General features: G+C 45.6%; 2 protein-coding genes across 2 annotated transcripts; both read right to left on the reverse strand.

Annotated features, from left to right (window-relative positions):
• Nucleotides 1-247: 247 nt before the first annotated feature.
• Nucleotides 248-7796, reverse strand: elovl7a (ELOVL fatty acid elongase 7a). The gene is made up of 8 exons (XM_047048443.1): nt 7599-7796; nt 4888-4976; nt 4237-4427; nt 2824-2904; nt 2621-2677; nt 2387-2492; nt 1999-2135; nt 248-1885 (listed from the first exon to the last, which is right to left on the reverse strand). Exons 2-8 carry the CDS (start codon nt 4949-4951, stop codon nt 1628-1630), a joined length of 894 nt encoding a protein of 297 aa, XP_046904399.1. The 5' UTR covers nt 4952-4976; nt 7599-7796; the 3' UTR covers nt 248-1627.
• Nucleotides 7797-8126: 330 nt separating this feature from the next.
• Nucleotides 8127-16371, reverse strand: ercc8 (excision repair cross-complementation group 8). Its single transcript, XM_047048657.1, has 12 exons — nt 15983-16371; nt 15488-15583; nt 15279-15380; nt 14945-15068; nt 14051-14132; nt 12535-12603; nt 12358-12424; nt 11226-11329; nt 10513-10637; nt 10203-10400; nt 9497-9592; nt 8127-9032 (listed from the first exon to the last, which is right to left on the reverse strand). The coding sequence occupies exons 1-12, from the start codon at nt 16057-16059 to the stop codon at nt 8970-8972; spliced, it is 1203 nt and encodes a 400-aa protein (XP_046904613.1). The 5' UTR covers nt 16060-16371; the 3' UTR covers nt 8127-8969.
• Nucleotides 16372-16440: the final 69 nt, after the last annotated feature.

Below are 16440 nucleotides of genomic sequence, written 5' to 3' on the forward strand. Positions count from 1 at the left end.
CCAATTCTCTCAGATGTTGTTTAACCCCGGGATTCTGGTGATAAAGTACCCCGGTACGTCGCCTTTTGTCTCCCTCAAATTCAAATGTATGGCTAATGTAAAAGTTCCAACTGTGCATACTGTACTTTAACCGATTTTTGGGTCTCCATCACTGAATGCTGGGTTCAGCATTTCTGTTGGATTTATTCACTCAAATGCACCATATGGAGGGGGTATGAAACCAAATTAAAAAGCAGTACCACAGGAGTTCAGTATTTAAACAGCTTTTTATTCTCATAAATACATACAGTAAAATACTAGGTATACATATTACTCATTTTTCAATCAGTGCCCTTGTGGCATCATGTCTAAAAGGACACTCATAACTACAGACAGAAAATGGGGCGGAGGGTAAGGCACTGTAGAGGCTTCCCCAGGTAGACCATACCTCAACCAGGGCTCAAGGCACAACGGTTGGACCATCCAATGCCACGTTCTCGATCACAACTGGAGGAGAGCAATAGAGCTTACTTTAAAAACTACCACAAGCAAAGCCTCACATGCTAGTTAGGAGACTTCATACGAATCAGTGAATGCAGGGTTAGTGCCAAACGCTTCAGTCTTTCAGTTTGCCGGCCAACCAGCCAATCCGCAGCAGGTAAAGTGATTTGTCAAGTATTTTTTGGACTTGTGTTAAGGCAATGCTTGTGAGCTAAAGCTAACAGCTACAACATGAGCTCTGCTCCGGTTCCTGCAAGAAGCACTGTTACTGGTCTCAAATCTCATTATGTTTCAAAGTCATACTATCCTTATACTGAGAGAGACTAGAACATTAAAGAAGGCTAGATAGCATCTCAAACACTTAGGCTTCGGACAGTAGCTGTGACTCCATTCAGAAAGAAGTGAGTATTTCAACAAAAGAGGGGGATGGCGGAAGGGTGTTATTTAAAAAGACGAATGAGTCTCCCTCTTATGCATCCTCCAAATTAAAGACCGTTTCAGAAATACATTTACAATTGAATGTACAGACATATATATATAAAAAAAAGATCAGTATAAAAAGAATGACATTCAATGAAACAAGCTAAAACCATGTCTCATTAGAAGAAGAAAAAAAAAAAGATACAGTAGGAGAAAGAAGAATCTACTCTTATCGGGCAGGTCCAAAAGCACCAGGTAGCTCCCATCCTTCTCAGTGCAGAGCTAACAGAACTATGGCTTGAATGGCTAATGAGGACGCCTCATGTACAATGGAAGATGCCTCCAGTGGACACGTAACATCTCTCTCTGCAAGTGGTTGATTTTAGACCGTCCAGAAGGCTACCTAGATTGACTGAAGTAGTTCTTTAGTTAATCTAGGGGGGGGTTCTTCAGTAAATCTGTGTCGTTGACAGAGAAGAGACAACATGGTCGATGAAAAACTAAAAAACTAAACAAACTACAACAACAAAAAAGAAATAGAAACAATACAGCTTTGGGTTGTAACACACAGATTGCCTTAGCAATAGAGAAAGGGTAGTGGTCCAAGGATCAGATCCACTGGAGTACAGTGGAAGGGTAGTAACTTTCTGTGCATAGTGATTCAAATGGAACAGACCGCGGCCTCCCGCTCCCGCCCCCCCCCTCCCGTGACAGACCAGAGACCGCTTCAGTCGTCTTTGTCGTGCTGCATGCTGTTGGTGTTGCCGTTGATGACTCCGTTGGAGTGGTGGGCCCAGCGCTGGTTCTGCAGGACCTTGGGCAGCCTCTTGCCCTTGGTGTAGGCGTGGTACCAGAAGTTGAGGAAGAGGAAGAGGAAGACAAGGCCGTACAGGCCGATGATGTACACGAAGATGGGGAACTGGTAAGGGCAGTCCTTCATGAAGAAATACTGGAAGATGTGGGTGGTGACGATTACGAACTGGATCTGAGGGTAGACGGAACAACAAGGTTTTTAACATGGATGGTTCAGTAGGACACAAGGTACACATGAGTTGGACCAGAGGATGCCGTGTTTAGGAGCAGAGCAGAGGGAGTTACCAGTTGGATGGTGGTGAGGTACTTCTTCCACCACAGAAACTTCTGGTAGGCAGGGCCCAGGGCAGACAGGCCGTAGTAGGTGTACATGATGACGTGGACGATACAGTTGAGCATGGCGTGAAACGTGCCCTGACCACCTGAAAACAGTCAACGACAAGTGCATCTCCCGTTACTAGTTTTGCTCCAGCAAGCATGCATAAATCTAATTGTGCATTTGGTTATGTAAAATAAACATAACACATTGTAAGATGTGCAGTACATGAGGTGCATTTGTACCAGTGTAAATCTCAAAATCAGTATGTAATTCTCCACATCGTTATTCAGACCAATTGACCCAATAAGAGTGTTCAGATCCTTAGGAGGTGGGCGGTCGCGAGAGCCGGCTTACCTGCAGCAAAGCGCACCCCGAACCACCAGTTGAAGGGCATGATGGAGTGATGGAAGACATGGAGGAAGGTCACCTGGCTGTTCTTCTTCCTCAGCACAAAGAAGACCTGACGGGCGAAGGAGGGGGGCGAGGAACAGAGGGATGAGACGCATGGAACAGGTAGATGAAAGAAGAAAAAGACAAAAGACCAAAAAAGGGAGAAACGTAAAATGTAGAAGAGGTGATTGAGCTCACCGTGTCCAGCATCTCGATGAACTTGGAGAAGTAGTAGAGCCAGCACGTCGCTGCCATCTGGAGATGGAAGAAGATCGAAAAGAGAGAAGGGGAGGGGGGAGAAATAGTTTGATGGTGAAATCAAATGAGCGCTCCATAGAAGAGAGTGTGTGGTGTTGGGGAGAGAAACTGAAGGCAGAGCTTTGTGGCCCAGCCTTGCTTACCCTGAGGGCCTGGGGTGAGTCAGAGTAGTCCACGGGGTCACAGCGGAAGGTGTATCCTGTTCCCCAACCAGAATTCACATACTACAAAAGTACAAAAGAACAACAAAAACTATGACGCCCTCCAAATATCACAGCAATTCAGCAGCATTACATTTGAGACATTCGTGTTACCATAACTCTCATCTTCACATGGCCTAATAACGAGTTTTACTCTAGTTGTAAATGGGCAAGTCCCACATCAATGAACGTACAGACACACGTCATAGGCTCAATGTTGAGAAATGCTTCTCTCGTCACGATAGACGGGAGCAAATGCTCAACAGAAGGCAAAGGAGGAAAAGGAAGTTGAAACAAGGTGCTTGGTTTAGTCACCCATGCTGTGAGCACATACACGCCTTTCAGGTTTCCCCCGCCACCCCTAGTCAGTCAGTTAATCAGTCAGAAAGAGGAAAAACAGGCTCTCAGCACTAGTCAAATAAAAGGAATGTGACCGAGCCAGTTTCTTGGCCCAATCCTCAGACAAAGACCAGACTGATTTGTTCCATCTAAGGAAGCACCCAATTATAATGTTTTCAAACACAGTTTAAATATCATAATTACCTTCGAAAGGAAAAATTAAAAATAAAGAAAGGAGTGAGGAAAAGAGCAAGAAAAGGAAGGAGGCAAGGAAGGACGGAACTTTAAATGCGGCCGTTACGACAAAGATCTTTCTAAATAAACTAGGGTGGTTCTCAAACTATGGTACGCACACCACTGGTGGTACCTGATCCCCCTTCCAGTGGTACACGGAGGAATCTCTGAAAGATTTAAATACCGTATCCATGAAATCATTGAAATGTGATTTAAAATAAGTTTTGCCTTCTCTATAATATTTTTGTAAAAAAATAAATAAATAATAATAATGTTGACACAAACTACTACCTGACTGTTCCCGGGTGTGTAGCTCAATAGGGTAGGCTTACGCTACTGTATTTTAACGTTGGTTATAATGGTGGTACCTGGAGAGTCAAACATTTCCTGAGGTGGTACGGGGTGTAAAAAGTTTGAGAACCACTGAACTAGGGTAGCAGACTCAGCTTTATCACAACTGTTAACATTGACAGATTGTCATTTTGCATGACAGTTGGCCTTAGTCAAAATAGCTTGGATAAGCATGTCTGAAAAGCCACAGCGAGCAAAAAGGGCTGGTGCACCTTTACCTAGCATTTTTGGATGTCGTTAGACCACTGGAGATGAAAAGAGGTACAAAGTGACGCATGTGAGCTAGTCGGATCGGGAGGCATGCAGATGCTAACAGCCCAGGCCTGTCCCCTACCTGGACAAACGCTTTCCTATCAATTACAGCCAGATCAGAAGGAGGAGATCTGGCGGAATGTTCCAAGCCACCACTGGCTGGATGTGACCTTCACTCACCTCGTAGCACATGTAGAGGGAGAGGGCGACCACGCTGAAGTTGTAGACCACGAGCACACCTTTGAGGTCGAACGCTTTGCGGTTCTCCATCAGCCGTGGCCCTAGCGACGTGACAAAGTAGATGTACACCGCGATGATGATGGTCTGGGGAAGGGGCGATGACATGAGCATCCAGTCATCTGTCCTGGAGTCTAGACAACAAGAAGAAAGGGTCGAAAATTCATACTGGCACATTTTTTATATTAACCTGAGTGTGAACAGGCCATCAACGCACATCATTTCCATAGTCAGTGTCCTAGAGTGACCAGATTGCATAGGATAGTGTAAATTCAGAGACATGCATTTTAGAAAAGAATTTTGCTTACCGAAACTAAGCAAGGCCTAAGTATGACTAAATAAACAAGGGCTGATCAGACACTGAATTTACATTTAGCAGACGCTTTTATCCAGAGCGATTTACAGTAAGTAAGTACAGGGACATTTCTCCCGAGGCAAGTAGGGTGAAGTGCCTTGCCCAAGGACACAATGTCATTTTGACGCGGCCGGGAATCGAACTGGCGACCTTCAGATTATCAGCCCGATTCCCTAACCGCTCAGCCACCTGACTCCCAAATTATTGAATGATCCCAACCATTCAGATGTCAGTCTCACCTGCGTGTTGGATGAACTCATCGTACATGCGGATAGCCTTGGATTTTAAATCGCTCAACTCCATTTTGACCTGAGGTCTAGTAGCACTCCTGGAACACAGAGGGCAGAGGTCAACAACGAGAGCATGCAAGTGTCACACAAAGATGGAGGAGAACACCCATGCCCAATCGCAGCTATGCTCGTTTTGCTGCATGTTGTGGGAGTTGATGCTTGCCATTCTGAGGACGGTGAGGAGTTTGACCATATCAGTCACACATACACACACACATTTGATGTGATAATACACACATCAGAACAACATCCGAAAAAAGGCAGAGACCCCGGTCATCTAAAGTTATTCTGGGTGGCTCATGTCATGATACAACCCACCACCAGCCCTCATACTGAAAGGCTGGATTGTGGACAATGTCAAATGATTCTACTCAGCATTTCTGCCATTCTCTCTCCCCTCTCTCTCTCCCTTCCCCCCCCCCCTTTTCTTTAGCATCCCAGGGACAAGGGAGGGAGTGTTGGGAGCACAAGGACCAACAGTCAAGGCTCCTCTCCCTTCTCTGGGATGTGGTAAGGTCACCACACACACGCACAGCACAGCACAGCACAACACAGCAATCATTAACCAGATGGGTTCTGTTAACACAGGCATTTAATGGGACTCGCACACTCACACAGGCCTCACCTTGGTCCAATATACGCACAGATGAACGCTACAAAAACGAGCGATGAAGCAGTATGTCACCACCTGAGCTACTGTAGGTCTGGTTTCCAAGGCCTTGTGCCTGTTGCTAGGTGGACATCTTGGGTATGTAACAGAGAAAGGTCACACAAAATAGAAAAAAACCTCATTGGACCTGACATTAGGAGAAGGGTTTGGCACCACTATCCTTTATGAATGGGCAAATATAAAAGGGTATTTGGTGAATAACCTGCTTCAAGGGGCTAGAATTCGACAACACTGGCTACTCTGCTCTCCATAGACAAACACCCACAGTGTGATGACAGAGGGCCCTTGCAACAAAGTAACATTGTCAAATAATTAGGGCACCCCTCCGGTCAAAACAATGAACGCCTTTCTAATGAATCACATCCTTGCGGTGAGATGGGATCGTGTTTGAAAAGCAAAACAAAAGGCATGACGGGCTCCAGCGGGGGCTGAACGACTGGATTTCCTAGTCCTGGCTTGTGGGCAGGATCAACCGGCTGCACAGATACCATGATGAAATACTGTCTCGATATCGAATGAAACTGAACACCACATATTGGAGAGTGTTCGATCAAACATGGTTTCTATCCTTTAGATCTAGAGTATGGATGTGTCTCAAGCCCCATAAAATGAGGGGTCAGTGGTTGCGATGTGGCTGGTTTATGTGATGTGAAGGGTACTACAATAAGGAGTCCTGTGGCACATGTTTCTACACATTTCCATACCGGAAATCAACCCTGAACAAGCAGGGAAAACTAATATTTGTCCCCATTCAAGCCCAACGGCTGCGAAAATAATAACTTGATACAAAAGTCACATTATTTGAGTACAGGGGGGATCCCATCACAAAGCATTGCAACGAATTGACTAAATGCAACTCCACCTGATCCATTAAAATGCTAAATATATGTGTAACTTATATTAAGTTAATTTAACAGGCCACACAGGTTTGACCTTGTACCAATAAGGTGTGTACTTTCTCGTGCCATGCTCTCAATGAAACGGAATTTAATTGAGGCCATTGATATACTGTAGACCATTCCATGTCAACACTGACATTTCAGTTGGGCAATGGCAGCAATAGACTGTACAACCACACCTTTCCTAGTTAGCATAGGTGTGTCTAATCCCACGCGTTCTGACGATATGACAAGGATTCTCGGCTGCATGTAGTTGTGTCACACCACCCAACGCCCCTCACTACAACCGTAGCCTATCTCCATTGATATTTCCTTACAGAAATAGCCCATAATGTAGGCCCTATTGGTGACATGGGGAGGTAAAACAATTGACTGTCACAGCCTTTACACTCGAATACATCACTCATTTCCCAATACTTTGTCTATGGTTATAAAATCATTACAACACCCAGTGCCGCCGCTCCCACCACGCGCATCACGCGCTGTGCGTAGGGCACCCGGTAGGCTACCTATTAGGCTACTAGCCATCTCTGAGCAAAAAGTTCAAAATAGGTTTTAGGTTAAACATTCTAACATTGCTTTTGGAATAAAAGCTACAGTAATCTAATCAAAAGAAACACGGGACCACTACAGATCTATCACCAGTATTGAAGGAGTCTAAAAGATTGCACTAAAGCATATAATGTGTAGGCCAACTGTCGACAATAATTTATACCTACCCCGTTCCATCGCGTACTCGTTTTATTTGTGCAGCAGGGTAGCCATATTAAAACGTGAAATCAAACCCTGCGAAAATCTATTGGAATTAGGAACTATAGGATAGTGGCGGTCAGAGATATTGCCAAACGAACAGGATTACAGAAAAGCGACCAGATGATAAAACCCTAAAAGCCACCCGGTGTAAAATCACGAACTTTCAGAACAAAATACGGTAACTTTACTAACACAGCATTTCAACTTCTTCCGGGAACAAAAATAAATAAATAATAGGCTATATACAGGGAGCCAGTTTCCGATCGTTTACATTACTCACTTTGCACTTATAAGAACATCATAGAAGATGATCAAAAGATAATATTCACTTCACAAACCTCTATCGAACTCCAACGTTAAAATGTCCTTGAGCTCCGTCAATAGATACTCCACCTCCCGCCTCGCTGTGGCGCAGCTGTGAGCAATAGACACAGGTGTGTCGACGTTTTAAGCAACTTTACTGCGAATATCCTCCCTGTTGTGTTGGTGCTTGCTGCCATGCAACTACCATGCACTGATGAGAAGTGACTGATGTACATGTAGAGGGCGGAGACCTAGGGAAAGAGCACAGGGTCCGGCTTGACGCGCTATCAAAACGTCGCATAAACGGATTGGAGGAGGAAAAGAGGAGGAATAAATTTATCCTTTGGATCGGACTTGAATTAGTTTCAACTCAGTATACCACCCACCTGCGTCATCCAACTGATATCTTTGGCTGTCTATAACAATTAGAAAGTTTTATGAGAGCATGGTCCATGGTTGAACATGGTTTATGCAAATGAACAAGAGGTATAGCATATATGGAAATCTAAAATAAGCATAGTAGGAATAAATGCGGGTTGAACAAAAAGGACACACAGACGTCCAAGTAGCAATAGTCAATGATTTATCAACCCTTTGAGACAATAATACCAGTTCTGCACACACAGTTTTTGAGGTAATAGTGGAGTTAGATAAAAGTGTATCCACGTCTTTTTGATGTGCTTTTAAATTTAAAATATTACAAATCTCTCCCACACACGGATAAACACTCATGAGAGGGAGAAATTATCGTCCAAGAGAAAGAAGCAAAGGCAATCATTTAATCACATTACTCATTATATACAAACATACAAGAGGCAACTAGTCATATACATTTTATACAAATAACGGATCTTCTGATTAAAGCCCTGGACACGGTGGACATGTTTAAATGTATGGGAAAATATGCTGACTATACATACAAAGTGATTATAATCATTGAGAAAGCCATGATGGTAAAAGCACTTGGGTGCATGGATTCCTAACAGAATCTTTTGTAAACAAATACCCAGACAATGGGGAGAGGGTCACCTCAGTATCACCACTACCTAGAACTATACAGCACGGGTTTCTGTCATACCCAAGACAACAAAACAAATGGGAATGGCACAAGAAATGGTGTGGGTGTGTTGCATTTAAGACCAAAACAACTGCTCAATGTAAAAGTCTGCAAAAACATCACACAACTCCAAAACATAATTTGTATACAAATAAACACTTTTTCTTGGCAATATCAATTGCACACAATGCTTGTTTTAGGCCTGCACTAGAACACCAGTAGAGGTGTTCGAAAGGCTTTCAAAAAATGTAAGTCGCCATCTTCTTTCGTTGTCTGCGTCACATAGGAGCTCCCTAACGGCTGGTTCGGGCTCCAGATGGGTTGGGGCAGGTTGGCGCCGACGCCCTCATCAGTCCTCATCACTGCTCCAGGCATCTTCAAAAGCAGGGTTCACTACAGACGGGCCACCAACCTGGGAAGGAGGAACAGTCCAATATTCCAGATTCATTTGTGTTCTCTGTATCCAAATTCATTTGGTCAAGTCAGGATTGACAGATAACCTATCTGGGAGGGAATAGTCATGTCATACGTGCCACATTCAGTAAGGCAATACTGGGACATGGAACACTCTTGACATATGAATATTGTTGTTGAGTATTGTTATTCTTTTTTTTTTTAATATTTGAACTGTTAAGATTAACCGGGAAGTGATTTGAGATCAATATGATCTATTTCATTGGCTACAAATGAGTGTAACCTATCTGGGGCAATATGACTGGTAGGGAAGAAAGGTTACCATGGGGATGAGTGGCCTGAATATAGCTGAATGAAATAAACTACAAGCCTGGTGAGCTTGCCATTATGCACGGAAATACCTGGTCTATTTGAGTTGTTGTCACTACGACTGTCGGAAGTGAACGGAATCCTAGACCCTACCTTTTTAGCTGTGGCCCCCTCCTCCTCCACATCGGGGGGCCGTAGAACCGGGACCCAGGCCAGGATGTTGCAGTCTTTCCCTCCACTGTACAACTCCTGGGGGTCAGAGGAAGGAAGGGAGGACTTTTATTTCAAATTTTGAGACTGAATCCTAGGGCAAGACAGGGAGCATGTTTTCTGAGTGATGTACAACTAAACGCTGACAGCTTTCTCTTTAAACACATTCCGTATACCTGGAAGCTTAGAATAACGAAGACGCTACTGAATACCAGGACAACGTGTCTTTTCAAATGGTCCTACCCAGAATGTCAAGTAGCTCCTCTGCATTCTTGAAAATGTGTAGTAATAAACTAGCCACGTGGCGGATTAAAACACCATAACAAATAACTTGACACAAAAATGCTTGTGCCTGCTCGGATCTGTTTGGCTGACGAGCGAGAGAAAACTCCCAAGAGGGAGACAATGACCCGGGGGAAGCTGGAGGACACAAAGGAGGGAGTATGGAGACCAGAGAGAGGTGTGGCCAGATCGTTATAAACCAACATCCATTTGCTCTCAGTAAACTCCTGATTCCATCCAGCAACTGAGGATCCAACTGTTGTAGGGACTATAAACACAGGAGTGTGGCTGACAGTTTCAGCGGGGCATGTTGACTTTAATCTGTAACCTATCAGGGGGAAGTGGCTAGGCTAGCCGACGTGGCTACCTGGTAGTCGGGGTGAAACTCGCAGCAGTCCACGTTGTTGTAGTGTCCCCTCAGCGTGGTGACATGCTGGCCTGTGTGGAGGCCGTACACTGCCAGGGAGCTGCCGCACGGCACAAACACAACCTCTGGGCTGCAGCCCCGAGAGACGGTGAACTTTAACCCCTTGCGGCTCTCATTGCACACTTTCCCGTAGTTTACCTGGGGGACAAATGGAGAGAGTGAGATGTAGAGGGCTAATGGGCAAGCCTCTGGGTCTGTCAGACATAGGAAGAAGGCGTGTGCGCGCGCGCGCACACACACACACACACACCAGTGTGTTCTCTCCAGTGGCACTGTTCCAGAGCCTCATGCGGTCGTCTGTTCCGGCGGTGAGGAGGTAGAGGCCGTCTGCCGTAAAGCACAGACCATTTACCCGGCCGTTATGGGCTGTGTTCACTAATACATGGGAAAGGACACACACACACACATTAGTGAGATCATTCACACAATGATTAAGAAAGGCTCTTTTAGGCCACTTCTTGCCTCATTTTCTCCTTTAGTTTTCAACTTTTGGTCATTTTATCTGGATTTCTTTGTTTCTCTCAGTCTCTCCTTTCCCTTCATTTTGGTGATCACACAGCTGCCTCAGAGAAACTGGTTCGTGGGAGCTTGGAGAAGAGTGACAAACATGCGGGGAATGCCCATCTTGTTCTGAAAGCTCGTTTAACTCAATTTCTCCGATCTCAAATGGTTAGCCTGAATAGTTCAACTGTTCGACATGACAGGCGGAGAGATTGCATCATTTGCAACATTGCATCAGATCCTGTACATCAGGGAGGGGAAGGGTGGAGGAAGGAGGAAAAGGGGGGGTGGGGGACGAGAGGAGGGAGAGAGGATGTACGAAGGTTAATAGATGGTGATAGGAGGACAGAGCAGCTGGGGGGGGGGATGACAGGACGGAGGATGAGGGGGCTCGGGGAAACAGAGGAGAGTGGAAAGGAAGAGCGAGAGAGGACGTTGGAGGGAGGAGAGGTGCGTTCGTACCCGCCTCGGAGGAGGCTTTGGACTTGTCCCCGTTGTCTTGGTCCAGAGTAAAGAGACTTCCGGAAGCCCTTCGCACATCCCACACCCTCACCCTGCTGTCAGAACTGAGGGAGGGAGAGCAAGAAAGACAGTGAGATCAAGAGATAGAGAGATCAGAGTCAAAAACAGACAACTGTTTATAAGCAACATGGTTAAAAGGTCATACAGATCAAACAAGTTAACAAATCAAAAGTAAATGGGTGTCCCGATGCATGCTTTCATGCATACCTCTGCCTAGAAGCCTTCCTACCCCTCCCTGTACCAATGACAGTCCCTCCTGGCCCTAAGTGACATATACCCCTCTTGCATAATCCTCCCCTTGACTTCTGGATCGGCAGGTAAAGGTGCCTACTGATGTATCATTATAATTATCAGTGTCTCCCTTCCTGGCCCTGCAATTACCTTTCATAGAACACCTTGCTACATCATTTATCTCCTTAATTAATTCATCCCAAAATAATAAGCAATCTCCCAGCAGTCTCTTACAGACAGAGGCAATAACAATAACAAATGGTCCCATGTGACCCCCTTAAAACCTCTCTACGTTGACTACCCGCCAGCTCCACAAGTGACTCCCTTCTACTCCAAACACATTTTGTCCTCCCGGACGTGAGGCACACAATATTGTTGGGAGCGGAAACCCACACAGATGGGGCACGACGAGCTCTCCTCCTGCCCCCACGCCTCGACGTATATTTAGCCGGATCCGGGTCGCTCCTGCTACGGCGCCGTCTCGAATCGCTTTCCAGCCCCGGGGGGGGGGGGGGGCGGCCCACAAGTCCCGCAGGGTTCATTAGCCAGAGCTAATCGAGCGTGAAGCAGGTAGGGTGCCTTTCCCCGCCATATGCTTGAGTTGGCACTCACTGGGCCCAGCCTAGTGATGCCACGGTCTTACACCCATTCTGCAAATGCCACCAGATGGCATCAAGTAGCTCTGTCTAGAGGCGATCCGCATTTGACGATTCGCATTGGGCCTACTTTTCTTTCGATGTGCTCTAGGGATATAAGTCGACTGGTCTGAACTCTGGTCTGTGCAGTTGCAGTTTTAGATGAAGGAAGGTTGTCAGTGGTTCTGGTAGATTAGGTGACATACCTGGCTGTGGCTAAGATGTGCTCATATCTGGGGGACCACTTCACAGATAGGATCTCTCCCCGGTGACCTTGAAACACACATAGGATGGTCAGCATGTGTGTGTGTTTCTGCCCATGTCTGTCCTTTCTGTGTGTGTGTGTGTGTGTGTGCGTGTGAAAACAAACAAAAAAGAGTCACCTTGCAGAACGTGGATGCGAGAGCCAGACTTCAGGTCACACAGTTGAATCTTGGGGTCTTTGGTGCCAACTGCACTGATTGAGAACAAAGAGGGCAGCAGGGTGAGAGAATGAGCGAGCACGTGTCTGCATGTATGCAAGGGTGAGATGAGTGTGTGTGTGTGTGTGTGTGAGCGTGTGAAATTGCACCGGTGGGGAAAAGACATGGAGGCCATTCTTGTTAGATAAGAAAGGAGGATGTTTTGACAATAGCCTTGATCTCAAACATGGGCTTGCACATAGAGCAGACACGCCCAGCAGTGGAAAGAGCTTACGAACAACCGAGTAAAAATCGGGTGAACATTGATGTATCTGAGGGGGGCTGTGGTTCTGGTCTACCTAGACTTCCCCCCAGGTTAAATTCAGGTCTTTACTCGGTTTCTCTTCTGTAGGCCATCGCCAACACACAGGTAATAACTAGGAACCTAATAAATTTGATAGAGGGATAGGCAGACAAAGGGCGAGTGGTATTGAGACCGTTGTGTGTGTGTGTGTGTTGGGGGGGCAGGTATGTACAACCTGTCAGTCCTGCTCTTCGAGGGAAAGTGGAGGAGGAAGTTGATGGTGAAAGAGGAGGAGGAGGGTGTTCGGGAGATAGAGGAGGTGGTTAGATTCACCAAGACCCATGTGTGTGTAGAGCTGTTCCTGAACTAATATTATATTATATATATAGTTCAGGAGCAGCTCTACACACACACATGGGTCTTGGTGAGACACGATTGGAATCTAACCACCTCCTCTATCTCCCGAACACCCTCCTCCTCCTCTTTCCCCATCAACTTCCTCATTATATATATATATATATATATATATATGGCTGATAGTAGTAAAGAGAACAAGACCACAAAGATTTTTGGGAATATTACAGATTTGACCTATAGGACAGGTTGGGGATCAGGAGAAGGAAGCAGGCTGGACTAGGATACCGGTGAAAAGGGTTGGAACTAGGGTAGAGTTCAGAAGATAAAAACAAAACGGCTGAAAAGGACGGTCCCAGAGAAAATAAGTCGAGTTGACATCTTACTGGCAGGTGCCATGAATTAGTGTGGAACAAACCTGTTTTCTAACACGGACAGAATGTGTTGTAAATACAGATCACATAACAAAGAACAATGGTGATTCAAGCAAGCAGTGAAAACAGTGTAGTGGTGAAAGAACAACAACAATGGCCCCATGGCATACATACCCCCAAACTAGTTCCAACACTAAGATCAATTTGTAATCTCTACATGAAACAGATGTTTGGTCTCTAGAGTGAGTAGAGATAGATACCACACTAAATAGGCTTCACAGAAAAGGATGTTTTACTTTTAGAGAAGTAACCAGGAATTGTTTAGTTTTAATTAAATGTCCACGTTGTATTTGTTATTGTTGTTTATTACATCTACAACATTTAACACAAATAGATTGATGGGTGCGTGTACACCACCCTACAGTACATATCAAGCAGTCACACACATACACACACAAACACACACCTGCGATGAGGCTGTGTTTCCTAGCGACAGGGGACATATGGTGGCAGTAGACGTTCCCTTCAAACTGGAACACCTCGGCAGGCTGGAGGGACGGGGGGGGGAAACAGGAACAAAACAACGTCAGGAAGCCTCGACACTCTCCAGGAAAAAAACGAATGTTCCATGCCCGTTGAGGAGATGAGATGCCAGGCTAAACATCTCAGATCATGAATGGAGAACAGAAACACTGTGAAGCCTGGGGGAGGCTGGAGGAAGAGGGCTGAACAGAGCCGTGTGTCCGAGTACAGCCGGTGGTAACAATGCAAATCCCTCTGCCAACACGAGTCCGCTCTCTGTACACTGACTGCCTGTGTGTGTGTCGATGGCATCGAGGGCTGAGCCTATGGACACACACAGAGACCCCTCTGTGTGGACATTCACGCAAACGCACTCGCGAGCACACACACACACACACAGAAAGTAGGCTGCCATATCCACTTTTGTGCTCATTGCTTAGCCCAACGCATAACAAGTTACATGGCAGCCTTCCCGGTCTTTGCCATGCAGTATGTCATTAGTTGCTCATGAAAGGTTAGTCTTATGTCTGGATTCCTGACTGGTGGGGATGATGTCACTGACTGTCCTCTAGATGACCTTTTGCAGTAGACGTTACACCTGAGTACCTAGATGCTCCTGAAGCCTGACATACGGGCATGGTGGAGCGAGTTGTTGTGAGTGAGTGAGTGAGTGAGTGAGTGAGTGAGTGGGTGAGTGAGGGAGTGAGTGGGTGAGGGAGTGAGTGGGTGAGTGGGTGGGTGAGTGAGTGAGGGAGTGAGTGAGTGGGTGAGGGAGTGAGTGGGTGAGTGGGTGGGTGAGTGGGTGGGTGAGCGGGAAACAGGTGTGCAAACCACGTACCTTAAGAGTCTCTGTATCCCACACTTTCATTGTTTTGTCAAACGAGCTGGAGACGAACATGCCAGTGTCCAGAGGATACCACTGGACTGTCTCTACACTGAACCTGTGAACATATCTACTGGACCTGCAACCACATAGTCATCGGATCAATCCCATACATTTTAACACAGTCATTTCAGTATGTCTATTAAACATGAACTACGCTTGAACAGCTAACTTATCTAAATTCATTACAATACAAATCAATCAATGAGCAATTTGAAGAGAAAGACAATAAGCACCACTGCCATCTTGTGGATGATGGGGGATGACAGATAAGTAGTGAATGACACACCTGCCTATGCTGCAGATTGCCTTGCAGGTATACTGTGGTTTCCTCGTGTTATTCTCCAGGTCATAGATAACTATAACCCCATCAGCTCCTCCAGACAGCATGCTGGAGAAAAGACATCAGAATAACATGATATATATATAGCCTGGCCAGAGGAGACCACACCAATTAGCTGGACAGATGGAGGCAAGCTCGAGATCAGATGCACTCACTATCTTCCTTCAATGACCTCAATGTCAATTGTATTGATTCCGTTGCCGTGAATTCTGTCCACGTCTCGATCATGGTTGAGCTCTAAATTGAGGACCCTTCCATACAAAAATGCGAGAGACAGAGAGAGACATAAAGAGAGAGAGAGAGACATATAGAGACAGAGAGAGACAGTGAGAGACAGAGAGAGACAGAGAGAGAGAGAGAGAGAGAGAGAGAGAGAGAGAGAGAGAGAGAGAGAGAGAGAGAGAGAGAGAGACAGACAGACAGACAGACAGACAGACAGACAGACAGACAGACAGACAGAGAGAGAGTGAGACAGAGACAGAGAGTGAGAGAGAGAGAGAGAGAGAGAGAGAGAAAGAGAGAGAGAGAGAGAGAGAGAGAGAGAGAAGTTGGGATAGCAGATTAATAGTGGGGAAAGCTAATTGAGCCATGAAGTTACTTAGCTATTTTACATGTTCTTTAGCCAATTCCATCCCAAAACAGTTCCCTACCTCCTTGTTGACTCAGCGCGTCTAAGGCGAAGTGGATCGTCAAGTCCTGTCTGTCTTGCTGTGAGAAAATTTAACATAATTCTAAACAATAAACACCACACCACTAGTAGCTAGCGGAAGAGTGGTGCTTTGTTTTGTTATTTCTGATAAATGTTAGCTGGTTATCTAACCACATCAAAATAACGTTTCCTCCCTGAACTTGCAGGTTTGAAAATGCATCCAACTACTTAATATTTCACTCACTGGTGGTGATCTAATCGTTTTCACAATCAAATAAAAAAACTAATCGTGTTATTTCTCGTGATAGAAAATAGCACAGAGAGTACTAAATATAGCAATGGCAGTGGCCATGATGTTTTTACGTCGTAGCTGGCAAACGTCTGGCAAACGAATAACAAGGATCCTCATTGGTTGCTTGAACTCCCTTCTCCAATAAAAATGTACTTTGCTGCTGGAAC

Source organism: Hypomesus transpacificus, chromosome 24 (assembly GCF_021917145.1).
Source record: "Hypomesus transpacificus isolate Combined female chromosome 24, fHypTra1, whole genome shotgun sequence".
Classification (NCBI taxonomy): domain Eukaryota; kingdom Metazoa; phylum Chordata; class Actinopteri; order Osmeriformes; family Osmeridae; genus Hypomesus; species Hypomesus transpacificus.